Raw genomic sequence first — 24,641 nt, 5'->3', positions numbered from 1 at the left:
ACACATTTACATTTGAGGCACTTTGCTAAGCCTATCCAGAGTGACTAAACAAGAGGAGTTTAGTTTAGTTTACATTTAAGTACAAGATGCACATGTTGCCAGAGCTACTGTACACTCAGCTCCCTTGTAATTTATGTTATAGATGTAGAAATAACATAGGTTTGATGTTACAGATGATGCTGTTGGTTTATCACACCAGAACATCAAATTAGAAGGGCTTTGTTTTCCCCCCCTCTCTACTCTGACTGAATTAGCAAGACTGTAGAGAAATGAAATGTCCTCTATTGCTGACACACCGACTGTCGACCTATGGAGACATTAAGTGCTTCAGTCATCGTGATCGGACAACTTCCCAACAACGCAGCAACGCTAGTTTTGTGCAGTGGCATACTGTTGCCTAGCAACTCTTGGTCCATGTAATCACAAGTCAGAATATCTGAGATTGTTGATAGGAAACAATTGAAAAAAAATATGGAAAAACAAAATAGAAAGACTACAGTACTCGATTTGTCTGCGTGTTAGTGATATTATCTTTAGCAAAATACAGGTTAAATATCTCTATATTCCCAGAGTAATCTTTGCCATAAAGTGTCACCCTATCTCTCCAGTAAATAGAAATACATTTTCAGGTGGAATACCCGTTTAATCCAATCAGGAGAGAGAACCTTGAGCTTCTCACCACCTATAGGAGAAAAGCCAGAGCTCACCCAGTATTGGTTATAACCACATCCACATAGGCATGTCATAAATAATAGGCAAACATTCAGTGAAAATAGAATAGGCCTATTTTGCGAAAATAGCCGATCTACATGTACAAATTTGGCTATCTTCGCTATTTGACGTTCAAAGGAATCTATGGTTTAAATGGTTACTATTTTTAGTAAAGCTAAGGATGGTTGTGTCATTCGGACGGTCCATCGGTACGTCCATCGATCCAACACTTTGGTTCCAAACTGTATATCTGCCAGGGGAGTTTCATTAGGATGGCTCCTACTGATTTTGATGAACCCCACTGGACTTTGCTCTAGCGCACTAGCCCAGGTCAAATTTCCAATTGCTAAAAAAAAAAGAAAAAAGAAAATGAATGTCCATGGCAAGGATGAACCCTACTGATTTTGGAGACCCGGATAGCCTTTCCTCTAGTGCCACCCTTGGGTCTAATTTGCACAAGATACCGGTATCTCAAATTCTAAAGCTACGAAACTTCAACAGGGGGTCCGGGACCCCTAGGGGGTCCTCAGAGTTATTATAGGGGGTCTCCAAATCTTTGTGTGATAGAAACTTTCCCCTTTTTTATATTAACCACTTGAACCCTAGTGTCCTTATTCTGAGAACTTGAAAGTATGAAAGTCTGAAACACTGGAAATATTGTCAAAACGTCTGAAACTTGATAAACAGCAGATGTTCTTTTTCTTTTTTTTCTCACAACGCCTCGGCGTTGTGAATCTATGAAAAGGTTGTGGGGGTCCCTGCTTCATCTCTCTCTCAACTAAGGGGTCCTTGGCCTGAAAACGTTAAAGACCCCTGCCATAGATAAAACACTGATAATATGCTTTGTCATGCAAGGGATGTCAGACACAGTTATAGTACCTTTTTTGATTCAGGAGAAGCTCTCGGTGGAGGTCCTGGTGGCTTTTGGAGGCTTTGACCGGATTAACCAGCTTTCTGGGCTTGATGAGATCATGGTCTTCCTCATCGTCCATGTAATCCGGCTGGGGGACGTAGCTGGAGGCGTGAGGAAGGCTCCTGGCATGATCCCTGCATCCTCCCTCATGCTGCTCTGCTTGGAGGTCTGCATAGGCAGATGCTGTCGGTTGCAAAGGGAGATAGAGTTGGATCAATACACAGGGCTTCCCAAATCTTTCCATGCCAAGGACCCCAAAATAGCCAGAGCCTCTGGCCATGGCCCAACCCCCTATGGAGAAATGGCTTTAAAAAAGTGAAAATAGCACAATGTCTATACTTGAAAATGTTTGAAAAAGTGTTGACGGTAAGACTAAATAGGGATGCCAGAGTTAAAGTTGTTAAACTAGTACAATAATCTTATGACTTGAATCTAAGTTTAAATACAAAAAAATATCCTACATAATAAACGACTGAATGTATGTACACTATGTCTGTCTGTCTGTCTGTCTGTCTGTCTGTCTGTCTGTCTGTCTGTCTGTCTGTCTGTCTGTCTGTCTGTCTGTCTGTCTCTGTCTGTCTGATATGCAAACTGAAACAGAGCCCACATAAGGAGATGACTGACACATAAGGAGATGACTGACATCACTGATACCTCTTAAATCCTACTATCCTACAAGCCGATACTTTCACCTCAGTACCCATCACAATAACGGGCATTCACTAGTTTCTTTTAAACCACTGTATTAGTGGACAGGTACAGGGGGAGATCATGATCAGAATCAGAGACCAGAATCATTAGTAATGTATTGGCTTAGTACTGTATTTTCACATACAATCCTTTTCACATACAAAGGATTTGATTTGATTGGTGATATGTTTTTCATTATACAAAATAGTTTTCTGCCAACATATATAATTAAAATAGGATTTTACGTGATTGTTGTTGTCTTTCAGCATCTACATGTAACCCTGATCCAAGGTCAAGTTCCTACATTAGTAAATGTAAAATAACCCTGATGATGTCGCGCAAAGTTAAAGTCAGACAGACATGTTTCCCACGAGTTCTATGAATTCCCAGCCAGAGGTGGAGAGGAAGGTATTCATTTAAAAAACAAAAAGCGGTGAAGCATACCCAAACAGAAACAACCTGACAAGCGCAATCAAAGAAACAGCAAATTAGTCACAACAGACGTGAGCTCAGGTTCCCTGAGGAGGTTGATGAGGGGCTCCGGAGGCACAGAGGGACAGACAGAACACAGCGCTGATTTGTTTGCGCTCATTAGTTGCCCAGGAGCCAAGCAGCAGGCCGTTTGCCAGCCACTCTGGTCTGTTTGCATTCTGACAAGTTGAAGGAAACGCTTCCTCTGGCACCACTTTCTTTTGTAAATATGAACTGTAAGGTACTGGAGACTGTTGTTGTGTTGTCTTTGTGTCTTGTGGTGTTTGATTGTGTTTTTTTTTTATCTCCTCTACCAGTGGTGTAAAGTAACTAAGTACATGCACTCAAGTACTGTACTTAACACAATTTTGAGGTATTTTTTTTTCTTTAGTTTACAGGAGTAGCCTATGTCCAATTTTCTGTATTTCTACTTCTACTCCACTACGTTTATTTGAGAACTAGATTTTAATTATTACAAAACATACAGTCACCACTTCAACCCAGTACATTACATTGCACAGTATTGATACTTTTACTTAAGTAAAAGATGTGAGTACTTTTCCACCACCTCTACTACCACTGAACATCAATTCAAGCGCAGGTTTCCACATGTACTGTACATGTTCTTTTCATGTAATTTTGTTCCCCCCATATCTGCCATATATTGTAACGTATAAAGAAGGTTAACCATATGATGAATAGCGAAAATAGCTGAGGTTGTCTATTTTGTTAGTTCTTTTAAGAAGCTTTGAAAAATTCTGTACATCTTTGAACATTTCCCGGTCTAATGACATGGCCAAAAATGGAATGCCAGGTTGAAAGTGGTGAAACACTAAACACTAGGCTCACAGATTCTTAGTATTCATGAGTTACAAATTAACCACTCTACAAATCATGGCATCTGACGGATCATGTCACTGACCTCTTCACTGAGTGATTTGCATCAGTGTCCGTTACATAAGAGAAGAGCTAGTAGATAGATGGATATATAGATAAATAGACCTTTGTTGATACTGTGGTGAAAATACAGTTGTCATGGCAGTACAGGCACAGTTATGAAACACAGGGCAGATAGGCCTACAGAAAAAAAGATGCAGCTCAGAGTAGAACATCATGATTTGTGATTTAGGAAAAGTGTACTAGAAACCAGGATGTTGTATAGGCCTACTACGCGACCGAGTATTTCCCGGTGAATCTGTGCGCAAAGGTGGGGGCCGATGGGCAAGGAGGGTTGCGAGCTTATGAGAAACAACTAAAATAAGACCTTAAAACCTGGCGAAAACAGTTGCGTGCATTAGCGGAAGATGACGATAAAGGAAATCATTTAATGCAAAACATTAAATTAACTTCTGAAAAGCCTACACGGCCTTAAAACATGGCAAAAACAGGTGTGTGCATTAGCGCAAGATTAGATGAGGATAAAGGAAATCATTAAATGGAAAACATTAAATTAACTTCTGAAAAGGCTTCTAAGCCTACACTAATAGCCTACTAAAAACTAGTGAACCGCGATCACGTGAATAATTGTGGTTGTAAACAATATTAAACACAGACAATATAAATCCTTAGTTGTGGGAAGAAAAGGATATCATCATGGCCCCAAATAACTTTTAAATATCTTGCAATTAGCGACGAGTCTCTTACTAAATCGGCAAGATTACATTACATAACATGATACATAAAAGCTAAGCTATCACCTCTCCATCATCAGCAATAGTCAGTGGTGCGTCCACACTCCCCCACACTCCCAAGCCCCCACCGTTGCGCACAGATTCACCGGGAAATACTCGGTCGCGCCTACTACAGAAATTCTGCTTGGCCCTCAGCACTTGGACTGCCCGGGAATTACCTCAGTGAAAAAGCTATCAGTGGTGGTAAAAGTACTCAAATGTTTTACTTAAAAGTTACCAATACTGCAATGTAGAAATACTCTGTTGCAAGTAAAAGTCAGGAATTAAGAATTTAGTAAAAGTACGAAGGTAGGCCTATGACGTTTTTACCACGTAGAGATGTTGTTTTTATCACATAGGATGCTGTTTTTAACAACTAGGATGCCGTTTTACCACATAGGATGTCGTTTCTACCACATAGAGATGTTGTTATAACGACATACCCAAGCAGAAAAAGAAATCTCACATGGCAGCAATGAGCCACTATAAAAGTAGCCTACTCATTTTTAACAGCTAGGATGCCATTTTACCACATAGGATGTCGTTTCTACCACATAGTGAAGTTGTTATAACGACATACCCAAGCAGAAAAAGAAATCTCACATGGCAGCAATGAGCCACTATAAAAGTAGCCTACTCATTTGTCCCATTTCACGTTTCAAAGTTCAAGTCTTCAAATAGTAACAAAAAATCACACCCGTGTGAAGTGGAGCTGTGTGTGTGTGTGTGTGTGTGTGTGTGTGTGTGTGTGTGTGTGTGTGTGTGGATCATGTGTACCGATTTTTGTGACATTTGAAGAAAATATGTAGGAGAAGGAGCAAAAAGTGTGTTTTGGAGAAAATTCAAGATGGCGGAAAATCTATCATGGCGCAAATGGGCGTGGCCTATATGGGGAGATGCGTCATGACCCAAGGAATCCAGGGAAAAAATATTTTTAATTTTCCGACCTACGGTTCAAGAGTTACAGGCCAAAACGTAAAGTGGGGTGTTATGGCGCCACCATGCGGCCAAATGACACAATTATTTTTTATTTAATCCTTGAAATCATTATGAACCTCCTCTCCAAGTCTTGAAACTCTAGCCCCTATGGTTTGCGAGAGACAAATAATTGAATGTGAGTTTTTGCAATTCCCATTATAAGTCAATGGGGAAAATTAATTCACTAATAAATTAATATCAATTAAACTATAGAACCTTTCTCTTAGAAAAGTAATAGCCCACGATTCCCGAGTAAGCCGGTCGATTTGACATATGGCGCGAGTGTGTGGTGGCAAAACTGTGGGACTAGTGGCGTGCCGAAGTTTAGGAAGTTCAGGCTACATACACACAGACACACACACAGACAGACAGACAGACACACACACACACACACACACATACCCACACAGCCACGTATAGGGAGCCTGTGCTTCACACAGCTCCAAAAAAGAATAGCAAGCTCACAATGCGTCGCATCACGAGTAGGCTATTTTCAAATGGACAAACTGTATAGGGTAAAAGATTTACTCAATTACAGTACTTGAGTAAATGTACTTATAGTTATTACACAGTACTTTACACCAGTGATAGCTATTAACAAGTGTATTCAAACATCACAGGGATCTCCATATATGGGCATAAAAGGGATTTGGTTCCCCTGGCATCACAGGGATCTCCATATATGGGCATAAAAGGGATTTGGTTCTCCTGACATCACAGTGATGTCAGAGCGTGAGAGTCAGCGTGATGTCAGAGCGGCAAACCCATAGACCATAAAGTAGCGTACACGGACGGACGGACAGATGCGTACGTGTACATGATGTGGCGTTTCTCATAGTAAACTGCGACCTTCGGTTGCAATTGAATTTGACGCTTGTTGGGAATGCACGCTACCCGGTTATGCAATACTCGTTACTCCGTTGTCAGAGTACTTAGTGCAGTAGGCCTACCCAGGGCCAGACTGGGACATAAATTCGGCCCTGGCGTCAAGGCAGCGACGCGTTGTGGGCTTGTATCGCTTTGGTTGGGACTCTTGGGCCACAGTAGCCTGTGATTGAGTTACTAGCCCGGTATTCGGATGATTGACCATATTCACACAGCAGCCATCTTGCCATTAAGTCAATGAAATGCCACCCCAGTTGCCATCCGGTGTAGGTACAGTTTTCAATGCAAATTTCAATATGGTAAATTGACAAGCCAGTGGGGCCAATTATGTGATGTCTCTCTGCTCTGTGGGCCGGTGCTACTGAAGGATAGCACCAGCAATGGTGGCAAATTAGTTGGCCCACTGGCCCACAGGCCCGCTTGTATAGTCGCCGCCACCGGGCATACAGTATGCCCGGTATGCCATGCCTGGTATGCCAGATGCCCAGTCCACCCCTGGCAGTTCCGATTATCATTAGTAGTTGGTAGCCAGTCTGACCGACTTCACATTGGGCACAGCACTCCCTTGGGTCCTTGATGATACGCACGCCGGTTGGGCACATCGGTTGGATTGGAGGTTCTGGATAACCGGATCTCCATATATGCCCACCTGGGCATATCGGTTGGATCGGCGGCTCTAGATACAGATCCAACCGGTAACACTGGGCCCTCCCTCAGGTCCTCGGCGATACCACAGCAAGTTTCAAATCGATCGGTCGGTCGAACGGTTCTCAAGCTAAGCTGGGGACAGTTTGGCACGCACAGAAATGTGCATCTTTTATAGTAAGATGACAGTACATTAACAGGTATAAATATAGTCAAAGTATCCATAAACAATATACCCCTGGTAGTGTGAGTAGAAAAGAGTCTATCCACACAGTGAATAGTGAGAAAAATGCAATCTATACCTGTTAAAATTCTATCACAGTACAACATGGCCTAATGGAAATAATCGCCTGTGTATTGTTTTCCCACGTTCAAGCGTGTGGGCTTTGCAATTACTGATTAGTATAAGCTAGTGTCATCTTTTCACAGTGTTTTTCACACATTTAAGTGAAAGTGCTTTACATACTCAAGTGACTTCATTAGTGCAGCATCTATGGCTCAGCTTTAATGTTCTAATAAAATATACAATGAGACAAACACTACATGTATCAGTGACTTTAAACTGGTGAGTTCTGAATTAAACCAATCCACCGACCAGAACCATTTGAACCAAACATGTTTGTGTTGAGTCGTATTGTTGACCTAAGTCAAACAAAAGAAGATTCTGTGCTTTATTTAGAAAGCCAAAGATGATGCACAGATCACATAATTTGCACTGGAGGCTACATGTGAGCATGCACACACACACACACACACACACACACACACACACACACACACACACACACACACACACACACACACACACACACACACACACAGCCCCAATCCCTTTTATTTCTCCATCACTGTGTTTCTTCTGTTAGTGCCCGAATAGAATGGCCAGATTAATGGGCACCTGATCCGAGCCATGAGTTATTCTGAGGAGAAAAAGATCCGGTGTCATACGCAAGCAGGCCTGTCCAGACACAATGACCCCTTTCTCAAGTGCAACCAGAAACCATCTCCATCTCCACTGCTGCTTAATATTTCAGAAAAATGAAATGAGCTCCGCTCATTGGCTATTCTTCACTTCTCAATCAGGGACAGGACAGGATGTGTGGTGACAGGAGTAATGGACCAGAGGTAACCTCCTTGGATTTACAAATGGGAAGGTACAGTGATGTTAGAGTGAAGGCAAACATTAAAATGTATTTTGATTAGCAGGTTGTTTTATAAATCCTCTTAGTAGTAGAAATAAAACAAACCATCATACTGTATAAATGTATAGGATCATTTAATAGTTGATATGGGAATGAAGTGGATTGTTTTTTGCAAGTCATCTTTTTATTGTATAAGGCCAGAGTACACCAGAGTGATATAGTACAGCTGTAAAGTAGTCTGCCATGTCTATGTCTTTAACATAATTCAGCGTTCATGTGTTTCAAGTTTCAATTCAAGTGTACAATGTGTGGCCCTTCACTCACTTTATTGAAGGCAGTATGGCCCTCTGTAAATAAATCTTGCCCACCTCTGATTTAGAGTAATGATGGACAATGCAACGTTGCAAAATTGCACAAATGTACACTTTTTAAAGAGTACACAAGTACTCTTTGAATTGGTACTCTAGTTTTTCTTTTTAGCATTTCTGTTTTATCCACCGGTACAGCGGAGATGGGCATTAAAGCAAGTGCAGAAGGGAGGGGCTAGCACTTGACACTGGCTTTGACATGAACAGGACAGAATCACTTGACACCACAACCAGGCGTTTACGCACATGGCATCCTACTACGTTGATCTGATGCTATCTGAGGCTGAGCCTCTTGGGCTTCCTGTGTCAGGATGGAGGATGCGTGCGGACTACCAAGTCAGCTGTTACGACTTACGAGATGACCATAGATCTTTCTCTGACACTAGTGGCGGGCAAGCACCCATGAACATGTCTTGATGACGTCAAACGGAAAGAGAAAAAGGTTTGAGTGAAACAAATAAAGAGAGAAAGATTTTTATTTTATTTTATCAGGAGAAGCAAAACATCGGAGTGAACTCAACGGGAGGGAAAGAGAGGGATGAAGTGAGCTAGAAACTCATCACTTGTGTACACCAATCTTGATCCCACAGTGCCTACTACACTATGCTTACTCCTATTAAAATAGGCTTAATTTTGAGGCATATGAAGGGTGATAGATCTAAAGCAGCTTACTGTGGATTGATGTTGGATCTAGTGTGTAGGCGCTATAGCTGTGAGGTATACTTAGCTCTTAATATGGTGTGATGTAACATGTACATATACAGAGTTGTTTCATTAATAAATTGTAATATTGTTTGGTTCAAGTCCCATAACTACGTAGGTTTAGAGACCCAATTGTACAAAACCAGTTTTTCCACATCCCTTTGGTGTTGTGAGTTTGAGTCCCAGACTCTGCAGAGACTCTTTTCTGCCTTTAATTCCTTTTCTGCTTTTTCAGCCTTATGTCATACACTTTGAATTGCCTTTGTATATGAAGTGCAATACATTTGCATTTAGATTAAAATTTAAAAGTTTTCTGCTTTCTTAGACAACACAGTGGAGAGAAACACAGGATAGAAAGGAGAGATAACATCTGAGATATATGGTTATGATCCTGCTACTATATCAGTGACAATGTGGTACGCACAGTAACTGGCCTATAGGACACTGATTAATGATTAACCACATTATTACTGACGTCCCTGTTTTTGGCAGGTCATTATTGATCAAATGTATTTATTTAATTTGAAAAGGGGGAAATAGCAGATCTACAAACTCACAATGCATCACATCGTGATGTGTTGTGAGCTTGTACATTGACTAGTTAGTAGTGAGCTTGTAGCTAACCCTAACCCTTTTTTTGATTTCTTTTTTTTTATGATGACGTCACAATTGGCAGATGACGTCACAATCGGCAGCAAATCTGGATAGCCTGTTTTGAGAACCCGTGGGATACTTTTAACCTTCGCCTTCTCAAAACCAGAGAACGACACAACGGTCAGAAATGGGACTTTGTGAGGATAGAAGGTGCTAGTGGGACCCCAAAAAAAGGTTTTAAAATAGGAAAAGTGAAATTTCATGGTGTATCACCTTTAAAGGAAAAAGTATATATTTTTAACATTATATACTAATACTAACATATTATAATTTTTTTCTGTGAAAGTGATTTGTTTTCGGTATTCCCTATGTATTCTAATATTTGGCATAGTCATAGGTTAGTGGGTATACAGTAGAGGCCGTTAATCAGAACGTCACTGGTTGACCCCCGGCCCTTGTCTATGTCGAAGTCCCACTGAGCAACTTAACCCCCAGTGCTCATCATAACCATCTGAGCAGCCATCGTCTGGGTGAAGCTGAAACAATGAACTAAAACACTAGGGTAGTGTACGGTACCTCACTATAATGTGAGGTACACATTATTCCTCTTACTTCCACACCCCACTGGACAGGTTCCTGGACCAAACTGAAGTAGAGATATTAGTGCAACGATAGAGCTCACCCTCACCGCCCAGCTTCACATGAACACGGCCCATTGTGTTTGTGTGGATGCCCAGCCAAGCCGGAGGCACCCCGGAGCTTTCTTACAAGCCCTAGTCTCTGCGGTGGTGGGCAGGAACTTTACCCCTGTGCCACCCGTGCCCCCAACTTGGTCCATTTTCTGCAAAGACCAGGTTCAACTTCTTTTAGTCTATAGTCTAATACTAATACTACTCAACCTTAGGTTTTATAACCACTCTAAATACAGCCCGGCCCGGACTATGCAGGCAGGTGCTTACACTGGACACTGCAAGAACACAGACTTTCAGACACTCATATGTCACTCTATCCTGTGGTTTCATTGATTTGGGGACAGAACATGTGAGCCGAGCTCGCTCAGTGCATACAGTGAACGCTCTGTCCGTGTATCAAATGCACATCATCTAGTTACGAGTAGACGTTACATTTATAGTGAGTGAGTGATCAGGCCTGGGTTATCATAGGACGGCCAGAATCAAATCACATTTAGGGCTGCTGCCATGCATTCATGCCGAAGGGGGCTTGTCTGCCTCATCCTGGGTACAGTAGCAGAGGAAATGTGATCATGTTGCTCGGTAATGGCACAGGATAATGGTCTATTCACTTAGATAATCCATTCATCCTGGGAGAAAAAATCAAGTGCACTGAACATTTCCTGGCGTTATGAAGTCATTGGGGCTCTAGCTCTCATAATCAGATGTGTGCAGTGAAGCGGTCTGGTGCACTCACTGCTTCTCAACTGATTTTGTACTTGCAAATGACCGTTGCAATGACCATGAACTCAAGGCCAAAATATCAATATATTAGTCAAGGAACATTGACCAATATAAAATATTCATCTATTACGGCTGATCTGGCAACAACACTATCAGAACAGCAATTAGTATCTTTTTAGACACTAACTGTCTTCCGTTCAATCCAGGAAAGTGTCATTTTAGATTCTATTATAGCAACATACGTTTTTCAGAACAATAGATTTTAGAAGGCTTTTGTAGAATCGGCTTCAGGTCTAAATGCGTGAACTCGGGCCTCCCAAACATCTACCAATTCCAAACGTCAACCAAGCTTATAATCTTCAGGCAGCACTACTTGTCAATCAGTACGTGTCCTACTCGACACCAGGGTTTAAATAATAGGGAGTAGAGAGACCACCACCAACCACAACAAATGTACTAGTTATACTGTATTAACATACTGTACTGTATTTGCCATAACCAATAATGTTTCATCTATTAAAACGAGTTGAGGGTTGCTAGCCTGGCGGAGCCAGACGTTATTATCTGTGTTCATTCCTTCCACAGTGGAAGGAATGAACACAGATAATAACGTCTGGCTCCGCCAGGCTAGAGGGTTGCAGCTTTAACTAACATTTGAAAAATGTATATTGTATTGTGTCATACGATGTGTTACGTGTGTTGTTGAAGTATTCTGTGCAGGAATCGTAGTGTGAATACATAGCCAGCAAGCATATGTGTCCTACTTTTAAATGTAGGCTACTACAGTTACAACCAAGGAAACCATGATAAGGAATTAACACAACAGCCCATTGACTGATTTAACCCTGGTGTCCTCGTTTTGGGTATGTCAATATAGGCACAGAAAAAGCAAGTGACAAACAAAAAACAGACGTACAAGCTTACACAAAGTGCATTGAGTCCCTGTGAGCTTGTAGATTTTTACATTTATTTATTTTTTCTTTAGAAAAATGTTGATAGTGCTGAATAGTGGTTAATGTAATGTACCAACAGCATATGTAGAAACATGTACAAATGTATAGGTGCACCAACAGTACATACTCACACCCACCCGCCCACCCACCCACACGCACCGCACGTACGCACCACACGTACGCACACACACACACACACACACACACACACACACACACACACACACACACACACACACACACACACACCTGCTGATAACTGTTCAAACATGTGCACCGGCACTGTTTATTTGAGAGGATCACGGCCAATCCACTCTCTGACTGAGAGGTTGAAGTCTGTTTTTGCTCTTAAGAAAACTCAGATACTGCCACTTGAAAACAAGCAGAGAGACATCGATAAAGGAAGTGGTGTTAGAACGTTGTCATGGAAGCACATATAGATGCATTGATTTATAAATCTATACGGTGCATTGAGCTGCCTAAAGTCTGCATGACTCACAGCCTCTAAAGCGTATTAACTTGTTTCAGCATTTTTAAACTAGTATTATACAATGTATAATCCTACACTTCTTACACTTAATGGGACAAATATTAACATGTTACTATGGTCTCATCCAGTGTACCTTTATAACTCAATTATTTCACAGTCATTTAGTTTTTGTTTCCAATGGGGAACAAATATTCCACACAAAATGCAGCAAAAACAAAATGTAAATTATAGTAATTATTTGAATTGTGTTGGATTATTGTGTTGCTTTTATATTACGTATGTCTTGCCCATCCACTAGAATACAGTTGTTGAAAAGTAATGTGTGACCATGCAAGCAGGTACTGTACAAGTAGAGAGAACTACAGAGATTTGAGTGGTGGAAAACTGAAAAGCCTTTCTTTACCAACCCTCCTCTCAGAGAGAGTTATTTTCTCTCCTTTTCATTCTTATCTCCAGCAGCAATTTCATAGGAACACACCGTTCACAGTAGCCCCTTCCCAGCGCAGCAGCGTATCACTTCAATTTAACTTCAACGACAAAGTTAAAGATAAATGAACAGCTGAATCTCCTTTCTTCCTTTGTGCCAGCCGAACTTCTTAGTCTTACCTGACTTGACCAGTCCCTCCCTGGCTCTGGCAGGCTGCTCGGGGCAGTAGAGGCTATGGCTCATTCTCTGGGCCATCTCTGGGCTTCCTCCTCATGTGTGTGTGTCTCCTGGTGAGAGCTGGGCTCTGTGTGTCAGTGAGCCCTACATGAGTGTGTGCTGTTGTCAGACCGGGCACCCTTAGCGTCTGTCCTTTAGACATGCCTCCCCTCGGCAAAGGGCGAGTGTAAACAGTCACATGACCACTCCTGAGCATTCCACTGCCACCCCTGACTCCCCCTCCCCTCCCCTCGGCTCCCACTCTCCCCTCCCTCCCTCCCTCCCTCTCTCCTCCTCTTCCTTCCTCCCTCCCTCCGTCTAAACTCAAACCTGTTCTCACTCTCTCCCACACTATCTCTCCCACGTGTGCTCTCTCTCTCTCTCTGGTCACACACAGCCTCTTTCTCACCACCTCTCACTGCCGTGTTGTTAACTTATCGTGTTCACAGCCTCCCACGTGCACACACTGACACTTTTTTGCACCCTTTCCTCCCTCTCTCGTCTCTTTCCCTCAATCTTTCTTTGTCTGTTTGTCTGTCTGTCAGTCTGTCTTCCCTTTTCTCTCCTGCTATCTGTTCTTCTATTCCTCTGTCTTTCTGTCTGTCTATGGCTCTCCATCTTTCTGTCTGTATCCCTCCCTCCCTCTCTCTCTCCACCCTTCTCTTTCCATGCACGCTGATAGTCAGTTGTCTCTAGCAGGCAGGATCAGCTGAGAGTTTAATCTCAAAGGCTTACTGCTCATATTAACTAAAAGTCATTAATATTTCATTCTGTGTGCTAGCTCTTAAACACACTAGCATCGGCATCGGCACCACACCAGCATCGGCAATATCTGCCGTAGCAACACTCATTTTGAGAGGTTTGCATCCTCTCAAAATTGTCTTTTCTACATCTCATCTCATCTTACGTATTGTGGGCTATCGCTTATTTCTCCTTGTGCATTAGGGGCATTTATCTGATGCAGTAAAATTAAGTGTTGGAGTAGAATACATTTCAATTCCTACATCACCAACATCTCAGGCCGCCAGCAGAGAGGCGCACCAGGGTTAGAGCAATACATTAGTGCCCATATTTCATCGTTCAATTTCTGTGATTCCACAATGATCATTTTCCGAGAAGGGCCAGGAGAAGTGCTCGGAAGAGGGCTAGAAGGACCTCTACACAAACTACTATACCATACATACCATTAACCAAAGGACCATACAAAGAAAAAGAAAGCTCTCTTAATTCATAATCTATTATTTTAAAATATACTGTTTAGAACGAGCAGATGTCATGTTCTCTTTCTATTATACCGGGATATTCAAGAGATTACATGTTTGAGACATCATAGCATCTCTTGTTTTGTATGCATTGTCTTTCCTCTGACCTTGGGAAGGAAAATCTATATTTGTGAAAATGAGCCACTCCTTTGCAAAGACTGAGATGGATTTTATAGTCATATACTCTAGGGTTTATTGTTTAAGCTTGCACACCCAATGAGCGTCATCAAAACTGTGATGTGACCACAACCTTGTTTTATATAATAATCTATCTCATATTATGAATAAATAAAAAAGAAGCTTGTATTTTATACCCTTTTTGTGCTCACCCTAAAGTATAATCAAGGAGTATTTGGTTGTTATGTAGCACACAGAGTTCAAAGTTGCCTGTGTTTGTTGCTATACTTTCCAGGTCTATGATTAGGCCAAATAGACGCGCTTGGTTTAACAACTGCTTTGATCTAATATCAAAGCATCTCTTCAACAGTGTGGCAAATGGTAGTGTGCAGGGATTGTTATGTTTGTGTCCAAATGATATAAGAGCATTCATGAAAAATGTGTTGAGTAAAGGTGGGCATTCAAATGGCTCGGTTAGCAGGACCATACCTTGCATGCATTGTGCACAATTTCAGTGCTATTTTCACTATAAATATGGCTTTGTGGCTATGTACTTATTTGCCCTTCTTAGAAATGTAGTGGAGTCAACAAAAAAAGTACAATATTTGTCTTGTAGGGGAGTGAAAGTCATATCCAAAAATATAGTAATCAAATAAATGCAGTCCTTTACTGTCCACCAGTCCTCACACTGTAGTAGCTCCCAGTAGAAATGTTTATTTCAAAGTTACAAAACAACGTTTCGACCACTGTGGGTCTTCATCAGGTCTGATATGTTGGTGTGTCATGGCGTGTTATTAATACAAGATAAGATCTGGTCAATTTTGAAGGAGGCTAGGGATTTGCACTCCTTTAAGGCCTGCGGGAGGGCGTTCCACTTGTTGGTGATATAGCTCGAGAACGAATGCCTTTTATAGTGTTAAATCGGGCTTGAACATGATTAGTGGAGCTACCTCTCTGGTGTTGAGACATCCTTGACCTTTTGGAAGTAGTCAGGTACATGGCCCGGGTATCATAAGGTGTAGTGTATCTTGGACACCAGGCCGATTGCAAGATGCTGTAAGCCACCCCACGCTTATGTAGTGATAAGTGGTGAGGTGGGCCCGAGAAGGAAGACCAAGCACGACCCTAATCAGTTTGTTCTGGGCTGTTTGGAGCTTTAATGTATCGGTCCTGATGAAGACCCACTGTGGTCGAAACATTGTTTTGTAACTTTAAAATAAAACTGTGAACTGAGCGGTGGTGTCCATTAATTTCAAGGCTGTGTGTGTGTGTGTGTGTGTGTGTGTGTGTGTGTGTGTGTGTGTGTGTGTGTGCGTACATTTCAAGGCTGCACAACAGCACCTCTCTGGTCACCCAGCGGTATTGCTGGCCAGGCTACAGACACACAGACGCATAGACACTCGCATAGCTACACACACGGTCACGCTAAGGAGACGGTGTGACCACCGCTCAAAAATTCTACTTGGAGCTACTACAACAGTGTGAGGACCTCCCCTCCTTTCCTTCAACTTACAACAACAAGGCTCGATGAGGACAGTGAGCATTAAAGCCTGGTTGCATGACTGTGTCACACACCAATAATAGCACATCTACAAGCTCACAATGTATTGCTGTGTAAAATGTTTTGTAGATCAGCTATTCTCACTTCTCAGTGCACTACAATGGCACGCAATTAAATTTAAGCAAAAAGAGTCCAAGCCGCTTCTTTTCACCTCGCAGGGGGGAGTTTCCCCGGGTGGACGTAATGCGTGGAAGGAACACGTTATTCTAACCAGTTCCTTTCCCCTCCATCAGGTGCACCGGCTGGCCAGGGGGAGGCAGTATTGACTTACCCATGAATGAATGAATGTATAAATATATACATAAACAAACAAATTCTTGCAGGTTTAATGATCTTTTCTTTTAGACTTTTTTTCCCCCTCCTTTTTGAGCGGCGCTATCCGCTCCTACACCTGACTTTGTTTGTATGTCCCGCGACTCCCGCCCCATCCCACATTGGCCAGGCTAGGGGGAGGCTTAATGAAAATAGAAATGCTGTTCCTAGAGAAACTGCGTGGGCTTGCTAAAAACACACACAAAGTATAATATAGGCAGTACATAAAGTACACATCCAAATTTTGAGACAACATGCACAGGTTTAGAATATATAGCATTATACCATCTATATTACTATAATATACCAGTAAGACTCCCTAATCGGGAGATAAGCGACCATCAGGTCGCAGCGTGAATTTAGGGCAAAATCTGTAGGAGCAGTGTCCAAATATTTTTTTGAAAAAATCGGCCTAATATTGGCGCTATATAGGACAGATCCATGTTGATGACATGAGTGTAGACATACTGTGTACGGATTTGTGTGATTTTAGGGCAAAATGTGTAGGAGCAGTGTCCAAAAATGTGTTTGAAAAAATCGGCCAGATGGTGGTGCTATATAGAACAGATCCATGTTGATGACATGAATGTAGACATACTGTGTACCGATTTGCGTGATTTTAGGGCAAAATCTGTAGGAGCAGTGTCCAAAAATGTTTTTGATGGTGGCGCTATATGGGACAGATTCATGTTGACGGCTCTCTTGGCGCCACCGAGACGGACGCGTGGGTACCGGCCCCGGCTCTCCTGGTCGCTCCTAGCCCGAGTTACAGCATTTTATGTGCGCTGCAGTGGCGGGGGTCCTCCACTAGGGGCATCCATTCTGGAGCACCAGGAGTCGGTGGTCCCCGGGAATTCCCCGTGAACAGCCCTGTTTGGGTGGTCATTTGGTCATTTTTGCACTTTTTGGCGGCGGCGGAAGGGGGTCCCTGGGGGTCCCTGGAGCTCCGGGGGTCCCTGGTGGGGTGGAGGTTGTGGATTGGCAGGCAAGGAGTGTGTGTGCAAAGTTTGGCATGGATCGGGGCAACAGTGGCGGAGATATGAGTTGGGGAAAAGTGTGACATGACGGACAGACTGACTGACTGACAGACAGCCGGTGGAGGTTTTGGTAGTAACTGCGACCTGACGGTCGCAAAAAGTAAGACAGAATTCATTGATTCATTTTTGGGGAACAGGACAAAGCCAGATGTTGGAGCTTAGCTCCTTCCAGGAGCACCGCTCAAAAACACATCCGTGTGAAGTGAACAGTGTTGCTGCTGCTGCTGCTGATGATGATGATAGACACACATGACGTATGTACACATGACGTATGTATGACCATGTGTTATTCAAATACTGATGTCGTACAGAACCACAACGTCACAGGTTCAAATTGGGCTCGTAACCTGTGTCAAATGTCATCCTTTCTGTCTGTCTGCCCCTTCTTTCACGACAGACAAACAGAACCAACAGAACACCTCCCAAGAGGTAGCGAAGTGGAACGGCCCAGGCCATAAACTTCATGGCCAACAGGCAACAGGTCCATTACACCTCTACGTACATGGAAAGCAGAGCGACAAGGTGGGATAATCATCAGAGGTTGGGTCACAATTGTTCTCCAAGAAGGGCTGTAATGTGATAAGGCCAGAGACCTACCTGAACCGTTGGGCTTTCCATTAGAGTGGTGTCCATTTTTAACACACTGCTGCTTTGCTGGTGGCTCATGGTCAATGTTGTAGGCCTTCTGTGCAGAGGAGAGAGGAGAGGAGAGGAGAGGAGAGGAGAGGAGAGGAGAGGAGAGGAGAGGAGAGGAGAGGAGAGGAGAGGAGGAGGATGGAAAGAAATAATAGTTTCAATGTAGACATAAGATTGCAGAACGTTGGAAATCAGTATTCGTAGTAAATGATGTTGCTTTGCTAGCATCATAATAAATGTGTGTGAAACGTGTATCTAATGGTTTAAAGCAGGGTATAGGGCATAGCAGTGGCCGTGGTTTACTGGTGCCACGAAAGAATCTGAAATTCATTTTTCCCATGGAGATTTACACAAATATTTATATCAATTAAATTAAGCCTAGAATCAAGTCATCCAAGATCCTGGTGAATCATTTGATTTAATTCTGTGAAAAAAATGAATATTTAATTATATTATACTACATTTAATAATCAGTAAACCATGCCCACTGCTGCTATGCCCAAATGGTGGTGCCAGACGATGTCACTAGCTGTGAGTAGTGACAGAGACAGGATAATCTGAGAAAGGAAACTCCTGGGCTACTCCTGTCATTAGCGCTCTGGGAAAGTTGGCAGAGCAAATGACAGGAGGAGCCACTTTGTGGCGCGTTGTCACTGTGTTCAGGTTTCGATATCGAGCATTGGCTGGGTTATACCTGGGCTCATGGGTCAACTCGACAGAGCAAGACCGAAAGCACTTGCATGGAGGACTCTGAAGTGCGTTGAAGTACAGTACAACCTCCACTGACATGTCAGGCTCAGCTTTTTCTCTGTGTCTGCAGAGTCGTTCTCCTATAATGTGGTGAATGCTGGTCCCTGAAGTCTGCCCTACAGAAGTCCCTGGCTTAATCCACTCGTCCGCCACAACTTGAACTTTATATAGTAGATCCCCTAGGCCAGGTTTCCCCAATAGGCGGCCCGCGGGCCATTTGCGGCCCGCGGGGGGCTACTGTCTGGCCCACACCAACCCCAGTAATAATGGTGGTATAAGAGCAGCAACAACACTAGTATATCGTCGTTGTCGGGTGGATATTTCGTATCTCCAAATTTGTACGTTCTTTCGCAAATCATACAAGGCCGTCGCACAAAAGTAGTGAAAACAGCAGATCTACAAGCACAAAACGCCTCGCACTAATTGGGGAACCCTGTCCTATAAGCTGGTGAATGCTGGTCCCTGAAGTCTGCCCTACAGAAGTCCCTGGCTTAATCCACTCGTCCACCACAACTTGAACGTTATAGATCACCTTGGCATTTGTCGTTGGACACCAGCAAGTGTGCTTGAGGGCGGTTCATCTGCCATACAGTTTTTCTGCCGTTTGCCCTCTTTTTCCCGAAACACGTTTGGGTGACACCTCCACAACAGCAGCCAATAACGGATGGCCAGTGCAGTACCCTGCTTTTTACCAAAGATGTCAGACTTCACACAAATGTAGTTAGCCTTTAATATACTGCCATTAGAATGCTACAATGCTCTGCAGAGGAGCCCAGAATGGAATTAACCTTCATCTCCCCTCCAAGTAAGAAACCTTTTCTTTCTCTCCTTTGCCAACATCCATCTTATTTTCACTGCTTTCCTTTTGTGACCTTTCCCCTCCCTGACCCAAAACTATACTTCTCTGTTTAATCTTAATCTGCCTTCCCACTTTAAAACATCACTTTGTGACTGTTAGGCTAATGATGCGTGATTAATGGTTTGGTGTTTGTTAATCATAAAAGTTATATTCCTCATCATAACAGTTGTTTGCCCAGCAGTGTTAAACATGTACATTTACATAATGTAAGTAAGTACATGTTTAAAACTTCTGCTGTAAGTTACTTTACAGAAACGCTGACATGTTGTTTCTACAGGGCAATCTACAATATGAGTTAACCCATTTCTGCTTTGACTTTGCTTTGGACGATTATCCACTTAAACAATATAACAGTACTGTCTTAAATGGAGCTGTACTAGGGTCCCTCCTTTTCACCCTCTACACCAGTGGTTCTCAAAGTGGGGACCAAGGTGGACTCTCATTGTTCCTTGAGGGAGTTCGAAGTGGACCCTAACATGTCTGTAACTCTGAGAGGGTCCATTTGGTTCCATCATACATACACTCTCTGGGTTATGGGGGTCCTTGAAATACAAATGTTTGGGAACCACTGCTCTACACTAAATATCCTTTTGCAGAAAACAACTGATCTACAAGCTCTAGAACAGGATTTCCCAAAGTGAGTGCTGTGATGCCAGTCCAGGGGTGCCGCAGAATAATCTGATGACATTTGGAATTCATCAATTTCACTACACAATATTACTTCACTATGCTTAGTAAAACAGACCTGATTTGCACAGTACTTACTCGATGAGTTCTCTTTCCATCTACGGCCAACTCTTTCACCAAAAATAGCTGATCTACTGTACAAGCTCACAACGCTGTGAGCTTGTAGATCAACTATTCTTGGTGAACCTCCCTCCCAGAATAGGGATGCTGGGGTTCAAGTGGTTAAAAGTCAAGTATAAAGTTATTTTCAGTCGGTTCTGAATTAAAAGTGTAAGTTAGGGGTGCCGTGGAGGAAAACGTTATTTACAAGGGTGACCTGAGTCAAAAAAGTTTTAAAACCCCTGCTCTAGAAGATCTACAAGTGGCAAGCTTAGAGCTATACTATTTTCCTCAACCCTCACTCACTCCTCCCTCTCCCCTTCATCCCTCTCCCTGGCTGGGTTCCAGGGCTCTACTCTGCTCCTCCATACCAGAGCCTTGCATCCTCCAGCCCCTTCCCAGTGGACTGGCTCTTTTCAGACACAGGGACACTTGGACACCCCTCTCCGCTGGCTGAATGGATATTGTGTTGGTCCTCTATGGTTGCTAGGAGAGTCTGCCTTAGGCTTGAATGTGGTGACAAGGCCCTTACTGTCTTAGTTGCCCCCCCTTCCACCACTAGCAAAGGGTGTGTGGGGGCTATTGAGGTGTGAGGTGAATGCTGCTCCCTGCATCGTAATGTGTGTGTGTGTGTGTGTGTGTGTGTGTGTGTGTGTGTGTGTGTGTGTGTGTGTGTGTGTGTGTGTGTGTGTGTGTGTGTGTGTGTGTGTGTGTGTGTGTGTGTGTGTGTGTGCGCGCGCGCGCGCATGCATGCATGCATGCATGTGCAATTGCAAGTGTATGTGTGTGTGTGTGGCTTTGTGTGTCAGGGTGTTGGATTTGGGAAGGGGATAGCTTTAATGAATGATCTCTTTCTCCTAAATGGGCTTCTGTTGTCCATGTGGTGGAACAGGGAGTTCCACTCTTCCCTTCCCAGCTCAAGCTTCATGCCAGCATATTGATAATAGTGTAGTGAGTGACCTTGAGGAAAACATCCTTCTACATGGACTCTTCTTGACTTGTGTTAACATACAACACCAGGATGATAATCATAAAAATGTATAGCCGATCATGTGAAAATGACCAAATCCTGTGAAATCAACTCTAAATTGCATTTAAATCTCTCTTCCAGCGCTGACACACATTATTCTAAAGATAGAAACTTTACTCTGTGTTCATCTATTATGCTTTGACTTCCTGTGGTAGGACTTTGGGGTTAGGTTTCGGATGTACGCATGTACGTGTACATGATTCATGGATAGTATGCATACAGTATAGTACACCAGTAAGACTCCCTAGATTGGGAGATAAGCGACCGCCAGGTCGCATACACAAACATTAGAAGGCAATGGGAGCCAATCAGGGGGGAATTTGGGAAACGGGAGAGATCCATGTTGATGACTTGACTCTAGAGATACTGTGTACCGCTTTGCGTGATTTTAGATTCTACACAGTAATATCAGTGTTAATTAATCAATTTAACTCAGGGAGGAAGTGTAATGTGTACACCCTCAGAGTTAAATGAACAGATTTGAGTATTAACAGCACTGTTTCCCAAACAGTGGGTCAGGACCCTTACTGTATGTGGGTCGCAGAGAAATAGAGTAATTGTTTATTTCCTTCCGGTTCCTTCCTACATTTAAAAATGTTTCGTCAACAATTCCAACATTTTTTAAAGTATTTGATAAATAAGATTACAATTTTAAATACATTTCCATAAATACATTTGATAAAAGTTTAAGAAGTAGTGAAAATAGAGAAGTGTTGTGTTGTGAGGTTGTGGATCTGCTATTTTCACTTTGGATCCTGGGCAAACATCTAATATCTCTTTTGGGTCTTGAGCTAAAACGTTTGGGAACCTCTGATTTACAGTATCTGTCCCTTTTGCAACATACACCACAGAACAGAGTTGGTCAAGCTTTATTCGTCCATGGCACCTATAACCCCCTCTGACCTTGCTGTGAAATATATTGAGGCCTTTCTAAGCAGTATTAGCAACAGCTCAGCTGGATCACGTAAGAAGTCATAAGCAGCAAAGCCTGTGCTAATAACTATAGAGTTGAGTTTGAAATGAGCTTAGTTGGAATTAATGTCCGTAACTGTAAGTCTATACTTTCAATGATGCTGTCATTGAGTACTGAATACAGACATTATAAGGGAATCATCCTACTGCATGATTCCTATTCCGTATTATAATGAAATGTATTACATTTGACTCTGAACCATTTCTTTGGGAAGAACATTTAGTTTCAGTGTAATATTATGTTGTACAATTGGAATGCTTCGAAGCCTTCAAGTTTAAACTAGGGACACTACAACAAGACAATCAAGAATGAGTCTTGCAACTGCAATGGAGTGGGAAATTACAACGTAATTTCAACGACTGGCCAGAGCAGACTGACTGGAGATTTGGTTGGGCGGCTGGCAGAGAGAATCAGCCTGATCAACATATACAGCCAAACAGATACAGGGGGGTGATTGTAGCTGAATATAAGTCTTATAATGTACTGTATGTGTGTCCATCACACTGTCTACTTGTCTATCAACTATTCATCACTACAGTTATTCAGTTTTCTGTCCAATAGATTCATGCAAAACATAAAGGTGAAAGGTACAAAGGGCAGTCTGACATCTAGTGGACATGAGTGAAACGACACATTTGCATCCACCATGTTACCAAGCTTAATAAGTCAAATCTGCTTGTCTGTTGTAGGGTCACTTCATGTCAAGCACTCTGCTTAATTACTGTCTGACCAAGCAACTCCTCAGCACGCCCTGTTACGGTGTGGTGGGCATAGTAGGCTATGCACCCGCCCCCAGTACTTGAGTCAACGTATAGATACTCCTGGTCAAATATTACTCAATTATGAGAGAAAGTACTTGCTAAAATAAATATCATTGGTTGCTATTGAAATTTTGAAATTTTCCAAAGAAAATTCAAAGCTTTTCCCTTTATTCTACAAAGATTAGAAATTGACAATGGTATTGCATAGTTCTGTTCAGGCATGGCCTTGCATAACATGGTTTTGTCTATTAGCAAAAGAAAAAGAAAAAAAGAATGAAGTTGAAATATTGTCATTCTGACTAAACCTTCAGACATACTTTACTTATCTTTGGACTGTTCTGAACTTCTTCTGGACTTGAGAAACTTCAATATTTCACTGTCAATTACGCCCATTCTGTAAGCAAATTAAATAAGCTCAACAAAAGCCACGCAGTAACATAATACAATAACCAAATATTTGTTACTTCATTGCCACATGACATGCATTCTTTGTCTGACAAAGAGCGCACTTCATAAAAGTACAGGACGCACACGTACAGGACAGGTTTAGTCAGGAAGACTAGATTTAACCATTTATTGCTACAAATAGAATACAGTTAAACTTGGCGTTAAAGGGCTCCGCGTTCTGAGATGTTCCCAGAATTTTGCTATGCTTCATTTTCCAAGGATATGTTTAAATAACATGGAAAATCACTTTTGCATGCTTTAGGTGCAGATTCAGTTGATATCTCAATATGCCAATTGGTTTACATAATAGATATACAGACTCATCAACTCAGACATATCTGAGGTGTGAGTATATGTTTTATTTCTTTGAACTAGTTTTGGGCGTTGTCATATCTCTCTTGTGTTGTGTTTAGCCATGTCTGAGATTTCAGCTTTATATTGTACTTAGAGTTAGGGTCTGACAGGTGGGCCCAAGTGCAGAACCCCAGAACAAGGCAGGCAGGCAGGCAGGCAGGCAGGCAGGCAGGCAGGCAGGCAGGCAGGCAGGCAGACAGACAGACAGACAGACAGACAGACAGACAGACAGACAGACAGACAGGCAAAAAAAACTGTAAGTGAGCTAAACCAATAGATTGTTAAGTAGCTGATTAACTGAGAAACTATTGAGTCACAATTATAATGCAAGTAGGCTGGATAGAAGTCTACAAACGAACAGGGTTCTGCAAGTGTGTCCTTAAAATCTTATGTCCTTAAATAGCCTTGAGGCTGTATGCCATGCTTGCGTCACATACGATGAGGTCGCACAAGGAAACCTGACAGTACTGTGTTGTTACTTAGATG

General features: G+C 42.5%; 1 protein-coding gene across 2 annotated transcripts in view; it reads right to left on the bottom strand.

The window, feature by feature from the left end:
* LOC308287466 (protein FAM107B) overlaps nt 1-24,641 on the bottom strand; it is a 46,406-nt gene that overhangs the window by 11,798 nt on the left and 9,967 nt on the right. The window contains exons 2-3 of one of the 2 annotated variants that reach the window (XM_080728643.1): nt 18,157-18,244; nt 1,591-1,807 (exon numbers count right to left, since the gene is read on the bottom strand). In XM_080728643.1, coding sequence (XP_080584769.1) covers nt 1,591-1,807; nt 18,157-18,244 — 305 coding nt within the window. Of the gene's footprint in view, nt 1-1,590; nt 1,808-13,233; nt 13,402-18,156; nt 18,245-24,641 lie in introns of those variants that run through there. The other variant, XM_080728644.1, reaches the window with a different exon arrangement.

Source organism: Nannobrachium achirus, assembly GCF_963921795.1.
Source record: "Nannobrachium achirus genome assembly, chromosome: 6".
In the NCBI taxonomy this organism is placed as follows: domain Eukaryota; kingdom Metazoa; phylum Chordata; class Actinopteri; order Myctophiformes; family Myctophidae; genus Nannobrachium; species Nannobrachium achirus.
Note: the sequence above shows the minus strand (reverse complement) of the source record. Positions and strands in the feature narration are given on the sequence as shown.